The following is an 18,868-nucleotide window of genomic DNA, read 5'->3' as shown; positions in this document are numbered from 1 at the left end:
GTTAATTTGTTCCTTTATTGGTGGAATTAAGTTAGATGGTTTGGTTACGGTGGTGTGCTCCAGATATTTCCATATCCTGTCCTCTTCCTCAACAGTCATTTGCATAGTGCTTTCGGCATCTGTAGATTATTCTTGCCTTAATAAATCATTGCAATGGCGGTTATAAAATGTAGTGTTCTACCACTTCTTTCCCACTCATTAGTGGGCTTTCTGCTGGACCAGGAGCATTCTGGCACCAACTTGTTGTAGGACTGGGGAAACCCTCACAGGCTACTGTCTCCCAAGGCTCAGTGGCGATTTGTGAGTGGCCTGAATGAAGCTCAAGGATTTGGATTCCGTGAGAGTTCAGTGAATGTGTTTCTCACCTCCCAGCCTTATCTTCTTACCTGCCATTAACAGATGTTTCACCAGTATTTATCTTAGACAAGAAAGACCAGAGATCTGTCTTTTCATAAATTACAGCTACAGCTTCCACCACCTCCAGCAGCACCAGCACCTCCTCCTCCTCGCCTCCACCACCACTTGGGGGCATTTAATTTGTGTTAAGTACTGTTCCAAGTAGTTTACACATATTTTTTACATTGCTTAGAATATCTTGCAAAGGCGATATCATTTCTCCATTTTAAAGGTGAATGGAAGGATGGAGTATTAAGCCAGTGGCGCAAGGCACTGTGCATGCTTACGGGTGGCAAGTCTGGACCTGGAATCCGAATCCTCACAGGCTTGCAAAGTGGAGAGAGCGTGGGCCTCAGCATGAAAACCGTCCTGAGTTTGCACTTTGCCTCACCATCCATTAACTGCACGATCCCCTGCAGCTCACCAACCTTTCTGAGCCCCAGCTTCCTCCTTTGGGGATGGGAAGGTCACTGCTTTCCCTTCAGGAATTCTGGGAGGAGTCTGTGAGATAGCCACTTCATGTCATTTATATTCTTTTTGATAAGCTCACAAGTAGCAATTTGCTCCATTTGACAGATGAAGACAGTGAGGTCCAGAGAGTTTCTATAATGTGGCCCATACACAAACTAGTCACATAGCCTCTAAGTCCTTGAGGCAGCCTCTTTCACTTTTTAGAATCTGACTGATCCTGAACCCCATGGCCTTCCTTCTCTACCACACTGCCTAAAGCACTGAGGTCCTTGGGTGGTTCTTGGTGCCCATTTAGTTCTCTTCTGTTTTCTTTCCTTTTCTTCTAAAGTACTCTGAAAATGCAAGGGAGTGAATAAAATCTGTATATTAGAGACTTGAATTAGAGCAGAACAAGTTATCAAAATTCTTAGAGAATTGTCATTGAACTAATAAATGGTTTAAAAAAATAAGATTACTTTAAAGGAGAGTGGAGCCCTCCTATTCAACATGGTTATGACTGACTGGTGGTTAGTTAAGGGTGGTAAATTTGGAGAATTCTAAAAATTATACATACTTTTCTTAAGCATTTTATTTTACTCTGAAGTATAAATGTAAATCTCCTCAACAATCGTTTTAAAAGTTTTTGTTGAAAGTTCTCACATCTGAATTATCTCTGAGCCTGGTTCTATTGTATTCTTCTTTGACCATTGTCATTTTCTTCTTGTGTGTGTGTCTTGTAATTTTTTATTGAATGCTGGACACCATCTGTAAAACTGTAGAAACTGGGTGAACAGTCTTTACACGTGGATGATAGGGACATGCCTCCTCTCCTCTCAGGCTGTTAGTGTGGGAGGTTGAGTCCCTCTGGTTAGCATTTGAGCTGGATGGAGTCAGTTTGTTGCCATCATCACCTTCACTGTACCAGGGATTTAAACTCAGTCACTGCATTCACCCTGTTTGTAGTGCAGAGCCCCGCATGCTGTTCCCAGTGTTCCTCCTTCACCCTAAGCTTTCAGCAGTCCCTGCCCACCTGTGCTGCAGAGCCACATGCCTCTCCCGTGCTCCTGCTCCTTCCCTCATGGTGGAGGTACTTGTCATTTGGTACCAGGCTCAGGGTGGGAGGCAGCAGGGGTCCAGCCTCAGGCTTAGGCAGGACCTGTGCTGTTGAGCCTGGGGGAGGAGGTGGAGTTTCTCAGTGTCCCCATACTCCCTCCCAGAGGCAGCCAGCCCCTTGCCTGGAATCGGTGTTGGACATGGGGAGGGCAGAGTTTTCTGCCCTGAGCACAATGGTGGCATGCCTCTGTTTTCCTGCCCAGAAGCGGAAGGGTTTTGCTTTCACCCTGTTCCCTACTAGCGCTCTTTGGAATCAATTGCTTTGCAGCCTCAGCTCTTGGGTGGGCCCCTGGAAAAGCCGTAATGTCGCTTGTTATCTGGATAGTTCTCCTTGCTGGTGGGAGGAACATTGCTTTGTTGGTGCGTGTGAGTCTCCCGATAGGAATTTTCCCAGCAACACAACTTTCGTGATGTCCAGTTTGGATTTTATTCACATAGCAGGAATTTGTGGTGTAAACTTAGGCTGATTTTTCCTTCTATTCAATAGTTTTTCCTCGTTTTCTCTCTGAGCTTTTTGACTTGCCTCCTCTACATTGAATCCAACAACCCAGAGAGTTTTAAAAACTCTTCACTGAGTTTTTAAAAACATTCAACGTAGAATTTATATAAATAACAACTTTTGCTTTTTTTGCTCATGTTTTATCTCTTTGCATAGTATTTAAGTAAATTGTGTAATTGCATCAAGTACAGCCAACAGAAAGCAGCTTGAGCACAAACACAGAGACGGGGAGCGCGCCCTGCTCGGCTGGCCCGGGGGCTGGGCACTGGTTGGTGCAGCATTCACATTACACTAGAGCCACTAGAGCATCTGGCCTGAGCCAGACACTTCTTGGGACAAAACTAGGCTTTTCTAGATCTTAAATACATCATTATTTCTTTTCTAATGATTATTAACTAGACAGCATCTAAATTTTTGCAGATTTCAGTCTTATTATTTTTTCAGGCTTTTTTTTCCCCTTCTTTTTAAATGATGAATACTGAAAGCTGAATTACTGTAAATATGGCTCCAGGTCACATATCTGACACAACATGCTGTAAAATCTGATTCACACTTATAGGAAGTGGGATTTTTAATCTGATATGTGCTAAGGACTATGTCTTTGTTGCTTTTTTGTGTGTGTGGTGGGGGGACTGGGAGGGAGTAGAAAAGTATGCCAATAAGTTCCTTGTTTAGAAAACTCTATTCTTTTAAAAATTAAAAATGAGCTCAAAGTATACACAGAAAATAAATGTCCCCCTTCACTCTGCTCCTCGTCCCACTCTCTCTTCCCCGTTGTGGAGGAGGTGACTGTCCGAGCTGAGCCTTCTGTCACACAAAGAACAGAGTCAGGTTTGGCTGATTCAGTCTCACGGGCGTGTGTGTGAGATCACAGGACCTGCGACAGACCAAAAAAAAAAATGTGGTGCCAACCCCGCATTCCTTTCAAAGTCCCCAGCGGGGGACAAAGGCTCTGACTGGGATTACACTGTTCAGGAATGTTTTGGGGGGGGGGGAAGCAAACAGCACGGGAACCCACAGAGAATCCACAGATCTTCTGGCCGTGTTCCCTGCCCCCTCTCCCTGATTCATCAATGGTGGCAATCCAGCTGTCCCCACTGTCCTGGGGCCCCTGACCCAGGGCCTGGGGGCCCTTCCCCAGCCCCTGCCGCCACTAGGGAGGTTGTGGGGCCCTGAGCCCTGATGGGACCTGCCAGGTCAGTGATTCCAAGCTCCACAGGACCCCAGAGGTCTCCCTTCCCAGCACCTTGGGTGCCTGCTTCCCCTGAAAGAGGCGGGAATGGCTAAGGGCCAACCAGGCCAGTAACAGACTCAGCTGCTTCCCGTACAGGTGAACTAACAACCCAGTGCACAGACTGGTGCAGACACGTGGCGGGGAAAAAACCACGAGGACCAGACTGGTCCCCGATTTTTCACGAGAATAGCTTTCTGTGTGTGTTTCCCCTGAGCACTCGCTCTGCGAGAATCCGCTTGGTCGTTAGTACTGGTACAAGGCCGTATGTGTCAGGGCGACAGTCCTTCTGGAAGAAGCGGCTCTGGTCACGTAAAGGAGGCCCACACATTCACATGTGACCGCCGTCATGAGGGCATAACGCACATCGAGGGTGTCTGGATTGCATAGATAAAGGAAAGGGGCTCTCCCTCCAGAATGCTTGGTTATGTACTTGGAGGCAGGGGGAATAAATTTGATAAACTTTTGATAAATTCTAATAAACTCAACTTGTCTTATCAAAGTCTGAAGTATCTTTTTTTATTATTATTATTAAAAACCAAACCAAAGAGTTATGTTCATGGAGGCTTTGAACTGTAGGATGAAAGGTTCCATGGCCCTGGCCAATTGACTCAGTGGTAGAACGCCAGCCCGGTGTGTAGATGTTCCAGATTGGATTCCTGAATCCTGGTCAGGGTGCAGAAGCAACCATCTGCTTATCCCCCCCCCCTTTCTCCCTTCTCTCTCTCTATCTCTCTCTTCCCCTCCCGGAGCCATGGCTCAGTTGGAGCAAGTTGGCCCCAGCTGCAGAGGGTGGTTCCATGGCCTCGCCTCAGGCACTAAAATAGCTCGGTTGCCAAGCAATGGCCTTATACGGGCAGAGCATCGCCCGGTAGGGGTCTTGCTAGATGGATCCTGGTTGGGCCACATGTGGGAGTCTGTCTCTCTGTCCACTTCTCACTTAAGAAAAATTTAAAAATTTACCTCCCCCCTCAGAAAATGAAGGGCTTCTTGAAACTGAAGAGTGCAGGAAGGTGGCTGCGTGAAGTGCTTGCGAAAAATGCACATGCTGAGGCACTAACTTCCGACAGGCTCACCGCAGACACTCCAGCAGGAAGTACGCGCCTGGGTGTTCTGTGAACTCCAGGACCTCAGTCGCATCGTTTGCGTCTCCAAAATCACTTCGTGCTCAGCCTCCCCCACATCAGTTACAGGAAAACGCGAGCCGAGGAGAGGCCAGATGGGGTTCGTCTCAGTGGCACAGGACAGCGAACGCTCCTAATCAAACGAGGCTGCTGGGAGATGGGCCAGCTCAGCGCACACATCGGAGAGGAGACACTCCGCCTCAGGAGCGACACACTAACTTAGCTCTGTCGTTGCATTTGCCTGCTTTTTAACTTGGCACACACCACACGTGGGTCAGTTTGGGGGTGTGGTTAAGGGCCACCATTTAAGATTAGTTGTCCTTGGAGACTTTCAGTGTGGTCTCTGTCTCTGCACACTCATTGGGTCCCAAATGTGGCCCTTCGCTTGGCAGGGGGCTCAGGTTGTCCAGAGTGGACGCTGATGACGGCGAGTCTTCCTGATCACGTGGGACAGGGCTGCTCAGATGGGCTCTGCTCTCACACGTTCACTGGGCATCACCGTTCTGTGGGTAACAGCGGCTTTGGCAGAGTCGTGGCTTAGCTCTCTGTGTCCACTCGGCCAGGCTGTAGTTCCCCGTGATCTGATGAAACGCTAAGCTGGGTGTTGCTGAGGAAGTATTTTGTAGATGTGGTTAACGCCTCTAATTAGTTAACTTTAAAAGTTAACTAATTAGAGGCGTGAAGAGAATTGCTTTTAATAGTGTGCATGGGCTTCAGCCAATCAGTGAAAAGGTCTTAAGAACAAAAACTGAGATTTCCGGAGGAAGAAGAGGTTCTGCCTCGAGATTGGAGCATCAACTCCTGCCCGAATGTCCAGCCAGCCTGCCCTAAAGATTTCATCCTTGCAATTCCTTAAAATGAATCTTTCTCTATGTACCTCTCTCTGTCCTATCTCTGGCTATAGCTTCGGTCTCCATCTCTGTCTCTTATTGGTTCTGTCCTTTGGAGAACCCTGACGAGCAGTGATTCTAGGGTCTGAGTTTTAGGGTGGGGATGAGTGTTTTGTTGGAGAAAAGCCTAGTCCTCTCCCCATTCCAATCACGGAAGCATCAGATAGACCCGATCCACTGGTAGCTTCAGGCAGAATCTGTGATCACCTAGAGCAGAGGTCCCCAAACTTTTTACACAAGGGGCCAGTTCACTGTCCCTCAGACCGTTGGAGGGCCAGACTATAAAAAAAAACTATGAACAAAGCCCTGTGCACACTGCACATATCTTACTTTAAAGTAAAAAAAACGGGAACAAATATAATATTTAAAATAAAAAACAAGTAAATTTAAATCAACAAACTGACCAGTGGGAACTATGCTCCTCTCACTGACCACCAATGAAAGAGGTGCCTCTTCTGGAAGTGCGGTGGGGGCCGGATAAATGGCCTCAGGGGGCTGCATGCAGCCCGCGGGCCGTAGTTTGGGGACCCCTGACCTAGAGCTTGCTCGGAAATACTCATGCTGTGTGTAGATGGTGTGACTCTATCAGCCAAGGATGCCATTATCATTGACCCTAAGCTTGTGGCTTGCAGCCTGACCTGTGGTGGCGCAGTGGATAAAGCATCAACCTGGAAATGCTGAGGTCACCGGTTCGAAACCCTGGGCTTGCCTGGTCAAGGCACATATGGGAGTTGATGCTTCCTGCTCCTCCCCCCCTTCTCTCTCTCTGTCTCTCTCTCTCTCTCCTTTCTAAAAATGAATAAAATTTAAAAATTAAAAAAAAAAAAAAAAGTTTGTGGCTTGCAGACAGGGCATTTGGCCCAAGTCAACCTTTAAATAAGTGAGGATCCTCCTTTTACCATAGATCAGGGGTTGGGAACCTATGGCTCACGAGCCAGATGTGGCTCTTTTGATGGCTGCATCTGCTCACAGACAAATCTTTAATAAAAAATAATAATAACGTTAAAAATATAAAACATTCTCATGTATTACAATCCATTTGTTTCCTACCGCTTGTGTTCATGGTTGTGGGTGGCTGGAGCCAATCACAGCTGTCCTCCGGGACAACACCAAATTTTTATTGGATAATGTGTAAGGTACCCGAGTCGTTGTATGGCTCTCACGGAATTACATTTTAAAATATGTGGCGTTCATGGCTCTCTCAGCCAAAAAGGTTCCCGAGCCCTGGTATAGATGCTTTCTTAGCTCACCTCCATTCTAGCCAGAGGACTCAAAGTCAGCAGAGGACTTTGGCTTCTCATCAAAGGATGGACTAACAGGTGTGTACTGATACGCCTTAAGTTAAAATAAAATGTCCAAAACATGATTTCCTGCCTTTTTTTTTCCCACCTAACCTCTCAGCTATCAGAACTGATCACCCCTACTACGCTGATGCAGTTCGGTTTAAACATTTTCATGCAGGAATTGGCTCCCTAAACATTTTTCTTGGCACGTGGGAAAAACTAAGTCAAATTATCCACACAACCAGAAATCCCCCAGATTTGTTTGCATTAATGAGATGCATTTCTGTCAAGGAGCAATTTTTCGTGCGGAAATCTGAATCAGGAATTTCTAAAGCATGAAGACAAAACCCAGTACATCTCAACCGATGAAGGAAGACCAGGAATTACCCCTGTTTGTCACGTCAGATCCCTTCCCTCTGGGGTCTCTGGGGAAAGGGCTGGCGGCCACGCACCAACCACGCAAATGTTCATGTTTCCACCAGGAAACTTGGCATCTTGGTTTGAGTCTTTCCTCTCCTCCAGAGAGAGCAGCTGGCCCTGGCGGCGGGCCTCCCGGCCCGTCTGTGCCGTTCTGTGCACACACGTCTTGGAGAAGGTACCAGGATCTCCAGTCAGTTTAGTCCTAATCCTGTTTTATGCACGTTTCCCAAAATAGCACTGTGATCTGAATATTTCTTTAAATATTTTGGCAGTGGGGACAGGCTTAAATCCGTGGTTTGAAATGGTTAAGGAATGTCTTCAGTAGATTAGGGAAATTCAGTTGGTGGCGAAGCTCCTGAGCGGCGGATGGACAGTTAGGACGAGCCTGTGCACGGCCTCTGAAGCTTTGTGGAGCCGCGGATGAGAGCAGGTGGGAAGAGTGTTTGTCCGAGCTCCACTGCATTGCATTTTCCAGTGATCTTTTTCTGGGTTCAAATGCCTTTTCATGCATTCTCTTGTATGAGTACAGGATTTCAATCTTTTAAGAAGTTATCTCTTAAAATCTCACGTTACCTTACTACCAGCCTGCTGGCTTCACCAAATCTCCATCTGCTGTGGAATGTGTGTGTGTGTGTGTGTGCACCCTCTCCTGGGAGAAACGAGTTATCCTTTGTCTGGTCACAGCTGGCGGGATGGACCACAGGTGGAGGGCACATGCAGCAGAAATACGTTGGTGGTCTCCATTGCTAGAGCATTTTTAGTACAAGTAAGTGACACTGTTTGTTATGACAAAGAAGCCCAAATTTTAGTAAAAAAAGATTGCTAATATCTCACTGCGCACCCAATGTCTACGCGGTGACATAAAGGGGTTTAGGCCCTGACCACCCCCTTGGGCTTCAGAATTTTCCACCGGATCCTCTATATTTGGGTGGGAAATGGGTAAAGAGGGTGGGGGTCTGGTGGGAGGTTCCAGAAGCCAGGCCTGGAGGCGGTGTGTGCACGCACCTCTGCCCACGGGCCCCTGGCCGGGACTCGGGTCCCAGCACCCCACCTTACTGCCAGGGGGCTGCGGAGTCGAGCAGCGGGCCCAGGAAAATGAGGCGACACCCGGGTTGTGCTGAGCGCTCACACTCTGGGCCACACGCTGAAGGACTGGGAGGGGCAGAGCACTGAGGGCTGAGTAGTACCAGAGTGGAGGTGAAGGATGACGCGGTTTCATGCTAGTGTGTTAGCTACCAGGCACCGCCCCCGACGCTTCTCGCAAGGGCTCCTCCGCACCTGTGTCCGGCCAGCCCACCCGGAACCCGCTGCTTTCTGCCTGCGCGGTCCGCACTTCCTCGGGAGCTGCCAGGCAGCCCCGCTGCCGGCCGTCGGCTGTGGCCACCCGCCCCTGTCCCCGCAGGAGCGTGGTCTAAACGGGGGAGTTATCAGGTTTAATTTTAAGAGCCCATGGAAAGTCTTTTGTGCCTGGAAAGAAATAATAAGAATTGTGTACTTATTAATATAATATTTAATTTATTATACAGTTATACATTTAGAAGCCTAGTTTGTAGAAGTTTCTAAATTGAACTTGAACTTCACTTTCTTTTATTCTAAAACTAACAGTTCTGGTAAAAATGTGCATAGTCTCTTTTTTCTTTTTTGATGAGTGGAGATTTAATGCACAAATGAACAGATGAAGGTGTTTTAGTACAGAGAGCCTCCCCACCATGTGAGTTTAAGATGTTGTCACTGAAGGTCAGAGACGCACTGTGGGTGTCCCCTCAGAGAGACACCGAACACTGTTTATGCTTTTAGTTAATCACATTTCCAAGTAAATGCTTTTAAGTGGCCTGGAGAGCCGACTCTGTGTGTGTGTGTGTGTGTGTGTGTGTGTGTGTGTATGCGCGTTTAATTTTTACTAATAAGAGTTCTGAGCACACAGAACAAATCTAACCTGACAGGGGGAAATGATTCATTCTCTAAGGTTTGTTCCTACAGAAAAACCTGTCCTGTATATTATAATATTTCATTTTAGTGTTTAACAACATAATGCTTCTAAGGCTGGAACTTAATTTTAGGCTTAATTTGAATAAAGAGACAAGAAAACATCAGGTAGAGAAAAGCAAGAGACGAAATAAAATAACCTGAATATAAAACTTGACTGAGACTTTTTTAAAAAAAAAAAAAAGGCTTTAAAATAACAACAACAAAATAAAACCCCTAAAGTCAGAATACTGTTGGCAGAAAAAATGAGCAGTGACAAAGTTAACACTGACATAACAAATTCAGACAAGGCCATCTCCCCGTCAGGACACCAGGGATCATGTTATTACTAGGTTGCTGAACCCCAAATGAGAGGTGGCTCTGAACCTCAGTGAGAGATTGAAAACACCCCAAGGGAACTGGCACGTTCACGGGAAAAGTCCATTCTGTGTCCCCGGAATGTCAGGGATTTTATGCAAGTGTTTGGAGATGAGACGGGAGGGATGTTTGGGGCCATTCGAAACTCTTGGGTTAGGTTCACAGTAAGATCCCTTTCATTTGTAAAATATTACATAAAGATGACATCGTTCAAGAATAAATTGCATTTGTGTTTCCAAGTAATGAAGAACGAGCAATTTCAGTGCCACACTGTATTAGTGATTTTAATGAAGTGCATGTGGTTTGCTGAAATATTAAGGTGGATTGTGAGAAACCGAAGCTCTAAAAAAAATGGCAACCTTCTAATTCTGCCACCGGCCGGACGGTAAGTCAAAAGTATTGGCCTTGCAGCCTGTGCTAGTGGCTAAGCGTCCCATTAGCTCAATGATTTACCATGGGACACCGCTAACGGCATTCTAAGGGAAAAAATTTGCAGCAATACAGGCCTCCCTTAACCCTTCGAGTAGTGAGTTTTTTCTTAACCCTTTGAATGAGGACGTACATGAACGTTCGTACTACTCAAAGGGTTAAGAAACAAGAAAATGAAAACGCTAGTAAAAATTTAAATATATATAGATATACAAAAAAATAAGAATAAAATTCTAAAAATACAGTCATGGATACAGTATAATAATTTGTGAACATATATAGACTTTTATTTTCTAAATATACATTTTATACATTTACTGAAAAAGTAATTTTGCTATTGTTTTGTGACTTTTTCCTCAGATATTTTAAGAAATGTAATCCAAAAGAAGCTTGACCTCTCAGCTGAATATGAGAAGGTAATTTTTTGATGCATTTGTTATTAAAATAAGTATGAGCAAATTTTGACTGACTTGAAAGTTAATCTTTAAACAACTGGTTATTTAATGGCTGGCTTTAGTAACGTTTTTGACTAAGAATTTTTATGGAATGTGGAAACACTATATACATCTCATTTGAACTATGGCAAAATGACAGGAAGAGGGTTTAAAGAGAAACATTCACCTTTCAAGTTGTACATTACTTAAAAACTAAAATTTCTTTAATGGAAGTATTGTGCTACTTTTTTTAGCTGAAGAAGGAGAATTCCCAAAGTTGACCCCTGAACAGTGTAAGGGTTGGGGTGCCATCTCCCACGCACTCAAAAATTCAGGTGTAACTTTTGACTCCCTAAAACCTTAATGACTAATAGATGTTAAACAAACTTAAAAAAAAAAAAAAGAGTCTGGAGGCATTGCTAGAAATAAATAACAAATAGTTATTTTTGGGTCTTGGAGTTTTCTGACTGGAACATGGCTAAGCAAAACCCAGTTTTGCCAAAAAAGAAAAAAGTTCCGAATAGTTATAGTAGTGTAACCCATAAGTGGCTCTTGGTCACTAGGAACCTTCTCAGGGGACATTCTCCCAGCAGTCCCCAGGACCCACCATCTTTTCCATCCTGAGCGTCACTGCTAGTAGGAATGGCAAGTTTTCTCGTGATAACCTCCTGACTTAGTTTCCATGTGGTCTTGGTTCATCTCCACTCCATCCTCTCCGTTTAGATTTTCCCCATTCATTTCAATCCTCGGTCACTACCTTTCCCTTTCTTGAAGTTTCCCATGGGGGCAGGTGCAGGGTTTGGGACCTGTTCCTGCTGCTTCTCACAGCCTCACTAATGTTAACGATCAGGGGATATCGATTTGACACTCGCTAAGCATCAGGGCATCATCCCAGGTGGGTCTGTGATGTTTGCAAGCCTCCCTCCCTGTTTGTGAAAGGTAAGTGAATTAGTTCCACAGCCCCCCTCACCCCCCAGAGCTCGAGGACCTCCTGCCTGGAGGACCGCGCTCTCCTTTCCAAGAGAGGAAAGTGTCTTTCTTCTAGGGCTCTCGGGAGGCATCTGGACGGGAAGCGTGCAAGGTAGCCCTTGACCAGGACTGTCATCTGGGGCTCACCGGAGTGCCGAGATGAGAATCATGCTGACGTGCATTGATTATCACTTTATTGTTATTGATTGAGCATCACTCTGGCAGAGTCTGGTCTAGGCGCTTCACGGGTGTTAACCCTCTAAACATACATTAACAGTACATGCAAAGCACTTAGAACTGAACAAAGCACAAAACATGCTGCTTCTCTCTGTTTCTCAGGTTCTCTTTGCAATAACCATGTAAAGTAGGGTCTCTGCCCATCCCCCTTCTATCGCTAAGGTAGCCAAGGCTCCAAGAGGCATTGTACTAATAATGCCTTGACCTGACCCCGGAGAGTCTGATGTCACTGGTCAGGATTGACTGGTTATTGATATTTCTCAAAAGGCCGCCGGGTGACGGTAATGGCAGTTAATTGGAAGAGGGAAGCGCAGTCAGTCAGTGGTGGAACCAGGATGCACGGATAATACCCTTGCTCCCGTATACAAGCAGCGTGGGCAGGGAGAAGGTGGAGACGCCCCCAGCTCCACCGAGGGGCTCGCTGGTACCCAATCTAACGTGCCAGACCGGGCTGACATGCGGTGGGGAGATGGAACACAGCCAGCTGACTGGGGCAGCTCACAGGCTGTTCTGCCATGGTCGTCGCCCGGCATGACCCGCCCGGGAGCCCAGGGCAGCTTTCCCAGACTTACCTGCCCAGAGCCACGAAGCAGGGCCATTGTGAAATCAGATTCCTGCTCTCGCCTGAATCTCCCGACACCCACTTCAGGGGTGGGGCCTCAAGTCAGTGGTTTTAACACGCACTGTGAGATGCTCACGGTAGTGAGTTTGGGGGGCATCAAGCCTGTGGAGCCCTCACCCAGGAAGTGGTTCTGGGGTCACTCATCATACCCCATGTGCCCTGGGGGCAAAGGTCTCTGAAACCACCCATGCCAACATTTAGGATACCTCATTTAAAAGTTATTAATATCGCCCTGGTTGGATAGCTCAGTTGGTTAGAGCGTCATCCTGATGCACAGAAATTGCCAGTTTGGTCCCTGGTCAGGGCACGCACAGGAACAGACCAATGTTTCTGTCTCTCCTCTCCTTTCTCCTGCTCTTAAATCAATCAATAAATTTAAAAATGAAGATTATTAATATCACAAACATTTTTCTGTCCCATCTGTGAAAATCTGCCATCTAAAACAATAGTTTCTAAAATTGGATTTCTTAGACCAGATAATTAAAAAAAGAAGTGGTCTGGGGAACGACGTAGAGCCACCTAATGTTGTTCAGCCACATAGGACATTTGTGAAGCCAACCATGATGACTCTGTTCCCCTTCGTGCACATTTCAACTCCCTCCCTCTAAAGAGGATACTCTCACCAACTGAGCAGATTTCAGTTTATGGGAAACTTACTGCATATTTATTTTCCTCCTTCACCGAGACTTGGTCCATCCTCCTCACTGACCAGTCCCTGTCTCTGGACCACTGTTTAGGAATTGTTGGTCTAAGGCAGTGGGTCCCACCCCCTCACCTCATCAGTTTATCTGGTTCTGAACGGGTGAGTAGTGTACGCCAGGTCCCGGGCTGGGCGCTTGGGAGAGAACGGTGAGGGGGACTGTCATTGTTCTTGGTCTCCCACAGCGTACATACAGTACAGCCAGTCAGCATAAGTGGGGTAAGTTCTGTGACAGGGCAAGTATAGGACTCAAGGGTGGCATGAAGAAGGTATATAAAGCAGACCCAGTCTATCAAGACAGACTTCCTGGAGGAAGGAACATCCAGCGAAGGATGTTGAGTATCATCAGGGGAAGCGTACCGGGAACAGTGTTCTGGACAAGGAGGCAACATGAGGGACCCCATTAATAGAAGTCTGAATTAAACATGGTGGAGATCCATGGAATGCCATTAAGCGAGGCAAGGACACCGTCCGATTTCCATTTTAGGAAGGACGCTTCTTTGGAGGGGTTGCCTCTGACTCTGGGGTTCGAGGTAGCGGCTGCTTGTCCATCCCGTGAGGACCACGTGGCCAGTGGGTTAAGCGTTTGCCCCTTTCCTGCTCATTCCCCTGTCCATAACTGATTAGCATACTGATTGAAAACCTTTCGAGAAATCCAAATGGGAAGTCAGATGCTTGTTTTAGAACGCCATTCTGCCTAGAGCGCGCTCCCTTTAATAAACCCTCAGGTGCTGTGTTTCTGCCGCGTGTCGTCCTTTCTCTCACTTGATTTCCTCTGTGGCTGACCGGTCGCTCACGTAACTTCTTCTGTTTTCTCCGTGCATGCTGCCTCTGCCTCTGCCTCACACAAACTGCTCCACCGCTTTGACTTCCACAGCCAGAGAGTGTGGTCTTGACTCTGAAGGTAAAGCCCTGCTCTCCTCTTCTGCGTTGCCCTCTCCAAAGCCAGTGAGCCATGCCAACGTCACGTGTCCGCCAGGACACTCCATCCTGCACTGTCGTGTCCACTGTGACGGTCTTGAAACGATCTGTTTCACCTTTGCTTCTGCCACCGTCCCTCGCCTTCTTCCCGTGGTAGCAGTTCACGGAAGGACAGCGACCCATCTCGGGAAGCGTCGGTCTCGACCTTCCCGTCCGGGCAGTCCACAAAAGTGCCACAGAGATTGGGGCGTTTCAGAAGGTCATCCTGGCCCCTGTCGGCTGCTGGCCGAGTCCAGCCTCGAAGCCAGCTCTTGCAGCGACATGTCTTGTCCTCATGCTCTCGGACATGCTATTTAGTCACTCACATTGGAAACCTTGTCTATCAAATGTAAAATTTCTATTTGGAGCTAAAGAGAGTATATTTAAAAATAAGTATTTCGATACATATTTTACTCCTGGGTCTAGGTTCAGTGTTTCTTAAGATTCAGAAAAGGATTTTAAATGCCTTGAAAATTATAAATAATTTACAATATGTGTTAGGACATAACAGCAAAATATATAACTAAGAGCTTGGCATGTCTAGGACTGGTTTCTCCATTGGCCAATGATGTGAATGCTCAAGGGAGCATTAAAAATGCCAACGGATAATGACTTGAACGGTGGGCAGGACTTAGTGTGCCAGGCGCATTGACTTGGTGGATGTGGCAGAATTCAACCACTGTTCTCCCCTTAGCATCTTAACCTGAGTGTCTACATTCATGATAGTCAAGTGCCACGGGCCCGGATTTAACACATTAAATCAACACATTGGCAAGTTGTTTTCACATTAAATGGTTTCATTGTCTCTTACAATATGCGTATGATGTCGGTGCTACTGGGACATCTTCCAGTGGAGGGAACTAGAAAACCCCCTACCGGGATTTAAAGCTGGTCTTCTGGCTCCAAGTTCAGACTTCTCCGCCCAAACATCACATTCGCTCCTGGGACCAGCATTCGTGTTTGGTTTAACTTTGCTCAGCTTGGCTTCAGAGTCCCGTTGCTAACTTGCTGGTCCATTGGCTGCAAACTGCCAGCCTATAATTTTCTGCCATTCGGTAAAAGTGTTTGCTTTCTGGGAACGTGAGTAACTGCATATGAATTGGAATTCAATCAAGTTTCGTCATCCAGTGACATTGTTATTTACCCCAGAATAAAGTCGGGAGTGATTATGAAAACATATTTTGGTCACAAGATTGTGTCTGGAAGTTGGGCCAGTTGCTAGGGATGCAGGAATCTAGGAACTGTCTGCGTTCACGGCGTGTCGAGCCCAGCCTCGTGGGCACCGTGGGAGAGCTGCCAGGCACTAAGTGTCTGCCCCGTGCCTGGCACCGTACTTGGCACATTATCACCAAGCATGCATTAACTGCAATGTTCACAATGACCTTACACGGTATGTCTCATTCTTCCCTGTCTGTGGGTGGAAACACTGAGTGGCCACGTCTGACTCAGAAAGTCTGAGCCTTTTTTTTTTCTCTAAATTTCAATATATTCCAGATTCTTCTGTAACTGACTATGAACTTGTCATTAACTGATCCAATCTAAACTGCTCTGAATCCTTGGTAACTTCTACTAGCCCTGTTTTTTCCTGGTGAAAGCACCCTATATCTAGAGTCTTCATTGGGCAGGGACTTCTGCTGGTATCAGTCACACCATTTAAAAATAAACAGAACACGCCTGGGGTTGAAACGAAACCATTTGCAACGTGACCCTGCATTTGGGCGTTTTCTGGGGAGTGGGAAGGAGGTAGTAACTGCTTGGTTCCCTGTTCTGATCACGCAGATCTCTGCTTCCTCTGGTTCAAGAAGGGACTCCAAAGTGGGAATAGACACACTGTGTGCACACACACACTCACACCTGTGCATGGGCACACCCACACCCACACCTGTGCATGTGCACACACACGCTCACACCTGTGCATGTGCACACACAGTGGCAGATAGGTGAGAGAACAGGCATCGTGTACACTGTGGACTGTTCCGCTTGTTTTCCGTTACCGTACATGCCGCTTCTTCTGTCTGACCCGCAGATCGTCCACTATGAGATCGGGATTATCATCTGCGCCGCCCTGGGACTGCTCTTTGTCATCCTGATGCCTCTCGTGGGGTTTTGCTTCGGTCTGTGCCGTTGCTGCAACAAGTGCGGCGGAGAGATGCACCAGCGACAGAAGAGGAATGGGGCCTTCCTGAGGAAGTACTACGCCGTCTCCCTCCTGGTGATTTGTATGCTTATAAGGCAAGTAGAGGCTTGGACAGCAGCTGGTTGGGTTTTTGGTGGATGGAGGAGCGTCTCATGTTTTGCCTGCGAAGCCCATGAGTTTAAAACAAAATAACAAAAACAAACCGCCACCACCCACTCCACCCCATCTCTGCAAATAAAACCCCAGAAAGTAGAGAACAAAAATGCTTGTCCAGGATAGCTTAAAAAGATGTTACCAGAAGTTAGCATGGTAATCGAGCTGCCCTAACTTACAGGCTAAGCGAGCTGCCCTAACTTACAGGCTAAGTCAACCCTCTGGTATTTTCTCATCCTGAAGACATTCTGATAATGAAGCTTAGGCTGCAAGAAGCGTTTACCTCCCCGGACAGCAGCTCCCTTCTCTTGCGTCGCTCTTGGAGACAGGCAAGCCTGCAGGAAGGCAGAGCGAGCATCTGCTGGTGGATTTGTACGTCCACAGGGACCTTACAGGACGGCCAGGCCAAACTCTGAGTTTGGGGATTGGGGAATAGTGTAGAATGGAATTAACTTTCTACATTCTTTTGTTTTTAATATATTTTATTTATTTCAGAGACAGAGCGAGAGTCAGAGAGAGGGATAGATAGGGACAGACAGGAACGGAAAGAGATGAGAACCATCAATCATCAGTTTTTCGTTGCAACACCTTAGTTGTTCATTGATGGCTTTCTCATATGTGCCTTGACCGCGGGCCTTCAGCAGACCAAGTAACCCCTTGCTCGAGTCAGCGACCTTGGGTCCAAGCTAGTGAGTTTTTTGCTCACACCAGATGAGCCCACGCTCAAGCTGGCGACCTCGGGGTCTCGAACCTGGGTCCTTCCGCATCCCAGTCTGACGCTCTATCCACTGTGCCACCGCCTGGTCAGGCTGAATTAACTTTCTAATAATATGTCTAGTTTCTTAAATTTGCAACTGAGCTGCTACCTTCTCTTGAAGTCTGGAACACGCGTCGCTATGTGGGGTGTTTGTTCCGTAGCTCCTGCAAGCCAAAAGCTTTGCCAGATCTGAAGTACACTGCGTTTGTTTTAGGATGATGACGTGTGTTGTTGGGAGTCCAATCAGATTTCTCATCTGAGGACTCTGCTCTGTGACACTGGCCCCGCGGTTGTGATGTTGGGCCATCATCCTACCTTGTGTCATTCATTCAGCCAGCGTGCCACTTAGCCACAGAAATAAGGGCCCTACAACGGGAATAATGCTAACCCACGAGGAGACTCTGCGATGAGGAGGCTCGGCAGGCAGGCAGCGCCCTCCTGCCGTCTCTCTAAGTTCCGCATTTGCTCAGTGGCCGCGACTAAGATGTTTTTCAAGTTTTGCCACGTAACTGATATTTGGGGATGTTAACAGAACACGGAATTAAACAGAAGTTAAAGAAAGTTAAACAGAGCAATTTAAGCTGGCCTACCGGCTGCATAATCAAAAGGATACGTTCTTTACGTGTGGCCACCAGTAGGGTAAGCTGTGTGCTTTGGGGGGTCCATTTATTGAAAGGCATTGGACCCTCAGGAACAGGCAGGGGAGCTCGGGATGGGCTGATAGGAAACGGTCCCCAAGTGAGATGAAGGGAGAAACGCAGGTTGCAGGCCATGCAGAGGACACGGCAGCCAGGATAGAAACAGGAGAGGTGGCAGGCAGACACCTGGTTATGTTCGCACGGAGCGTGTGGGTTATGTTCGCACAGAGTACGTCCTCAGGAACGCCGGGGCCCTGGCAGCGGCCGTGGCCCGCGGGGAGCAGACTGGCAGCTGTGGAGGGGGGAGGGAAACTCACGTTTCAGTGCAGGTAAGCTCTTCGTCTCCTTTGAATGGTCTAGCATGCTCCGTCATTACCTATTAGTCGGACTAAACATTACATCTGAACAAACCAAAATAGCCCCACGGAAAGCAAAAGCCAGTGCCTGACCTCTTACTACTTACTCCAGGGCAGTGATTTTCTGTATTTAACAAAGACACACTTTTGCTGAAAATAGTGAAATCATAACAATATACTGGTACTTGAAAACAAGATCCAAGTAAATGTGTTAACTGATTTCACACACACTTGTTTGACCCCCAGGGCTATTGTGTGTTCTCTCTGCAAGATGAGGGTTGTGCACCCACCCACCCCGCCTCCCCGATTGTCTCTGTCACTATCTCTCTCTCTCTCTCTCTCTCTCTCTCTGTCTCTCTGTAAATAATTTAAATCTGTTTATTCCTGTTTAATTCCGAAAGGCAAGTTAGGATCGAGACTATCTTAATTCCAGATGTCGCTGTCTCTCTGCTTTGTGTTTGAAGTATCTTCAGGAATGCACAGACCCTACAGCTGTTACCAGAAAAATGACAGTATAGCCACAGACCTTTGTGCCAGACCCTGTGTGGTCCTACAGGCTGAAACGTGCATCCTTTATTCCTGCCAAGACCTGGGCAGCCTGGCTTCTCCCTCTCAGGACACCCTGGAGAGCTAAGAGGAGGCTCGGATGAGAAGGTGTCATTTGAAAATCCTTGCCCTTAGGGCTTCTTATTAGTGTGATCACTGATGAACAACTTAATAGTTTTTA

At 47.0% G+C, this 18,868-nt stretch overlaps 1 protein-coding gene across 1 annotated transcript in view; it reads left to right on the top strand.

Annotated features, from left to right (window-relative positions):
* The window catches only part of PROM1 (prominin 1), a 91,639-nt gene that overhangs the window by 25,351 nt on the left and 47,420 nt on the right, over positions 1-18,868 (top strand). The window contains exons 3-5 of the mRNA XM_066384994.1: positions 10,539-10,594; positions 14,018-14,044; positions 16,127-16,332. Of these exons, the coding sequence (XP_066241091.1) occupies positions 10,539-10,594; positions 14,018-14,044; positions 16,127-16,332 (289 nt within the window). The remainder of the gene's footprint in view (positions 1-10,538; positions 10,595-14,017; positions 14,045-16,126; positions 16,333-18,868) is intronic.

Source organism: Saccopteryx leptura, chromosome 5 (genome assembly GCF_036850995.1).
Source record: "Saccopteryx leptura isolate mSacLep1 chromosome 5, mSacLep1_pri_phased_curated, whole genome shotgun sequence".
Taxonomy (NCBI): domain Eukaryota; kingdom Metazoa; phylum Chordata; class Mammalia; order Chiroptera; family Emballonuridae; genus Saccopteryx; species Saccopteryx leptura.
The sequence above is the reverse complement of the archived record's forward strand: the minus strand, read 5'-3'. Positions and strand labels throughout refer to the sequence as shown.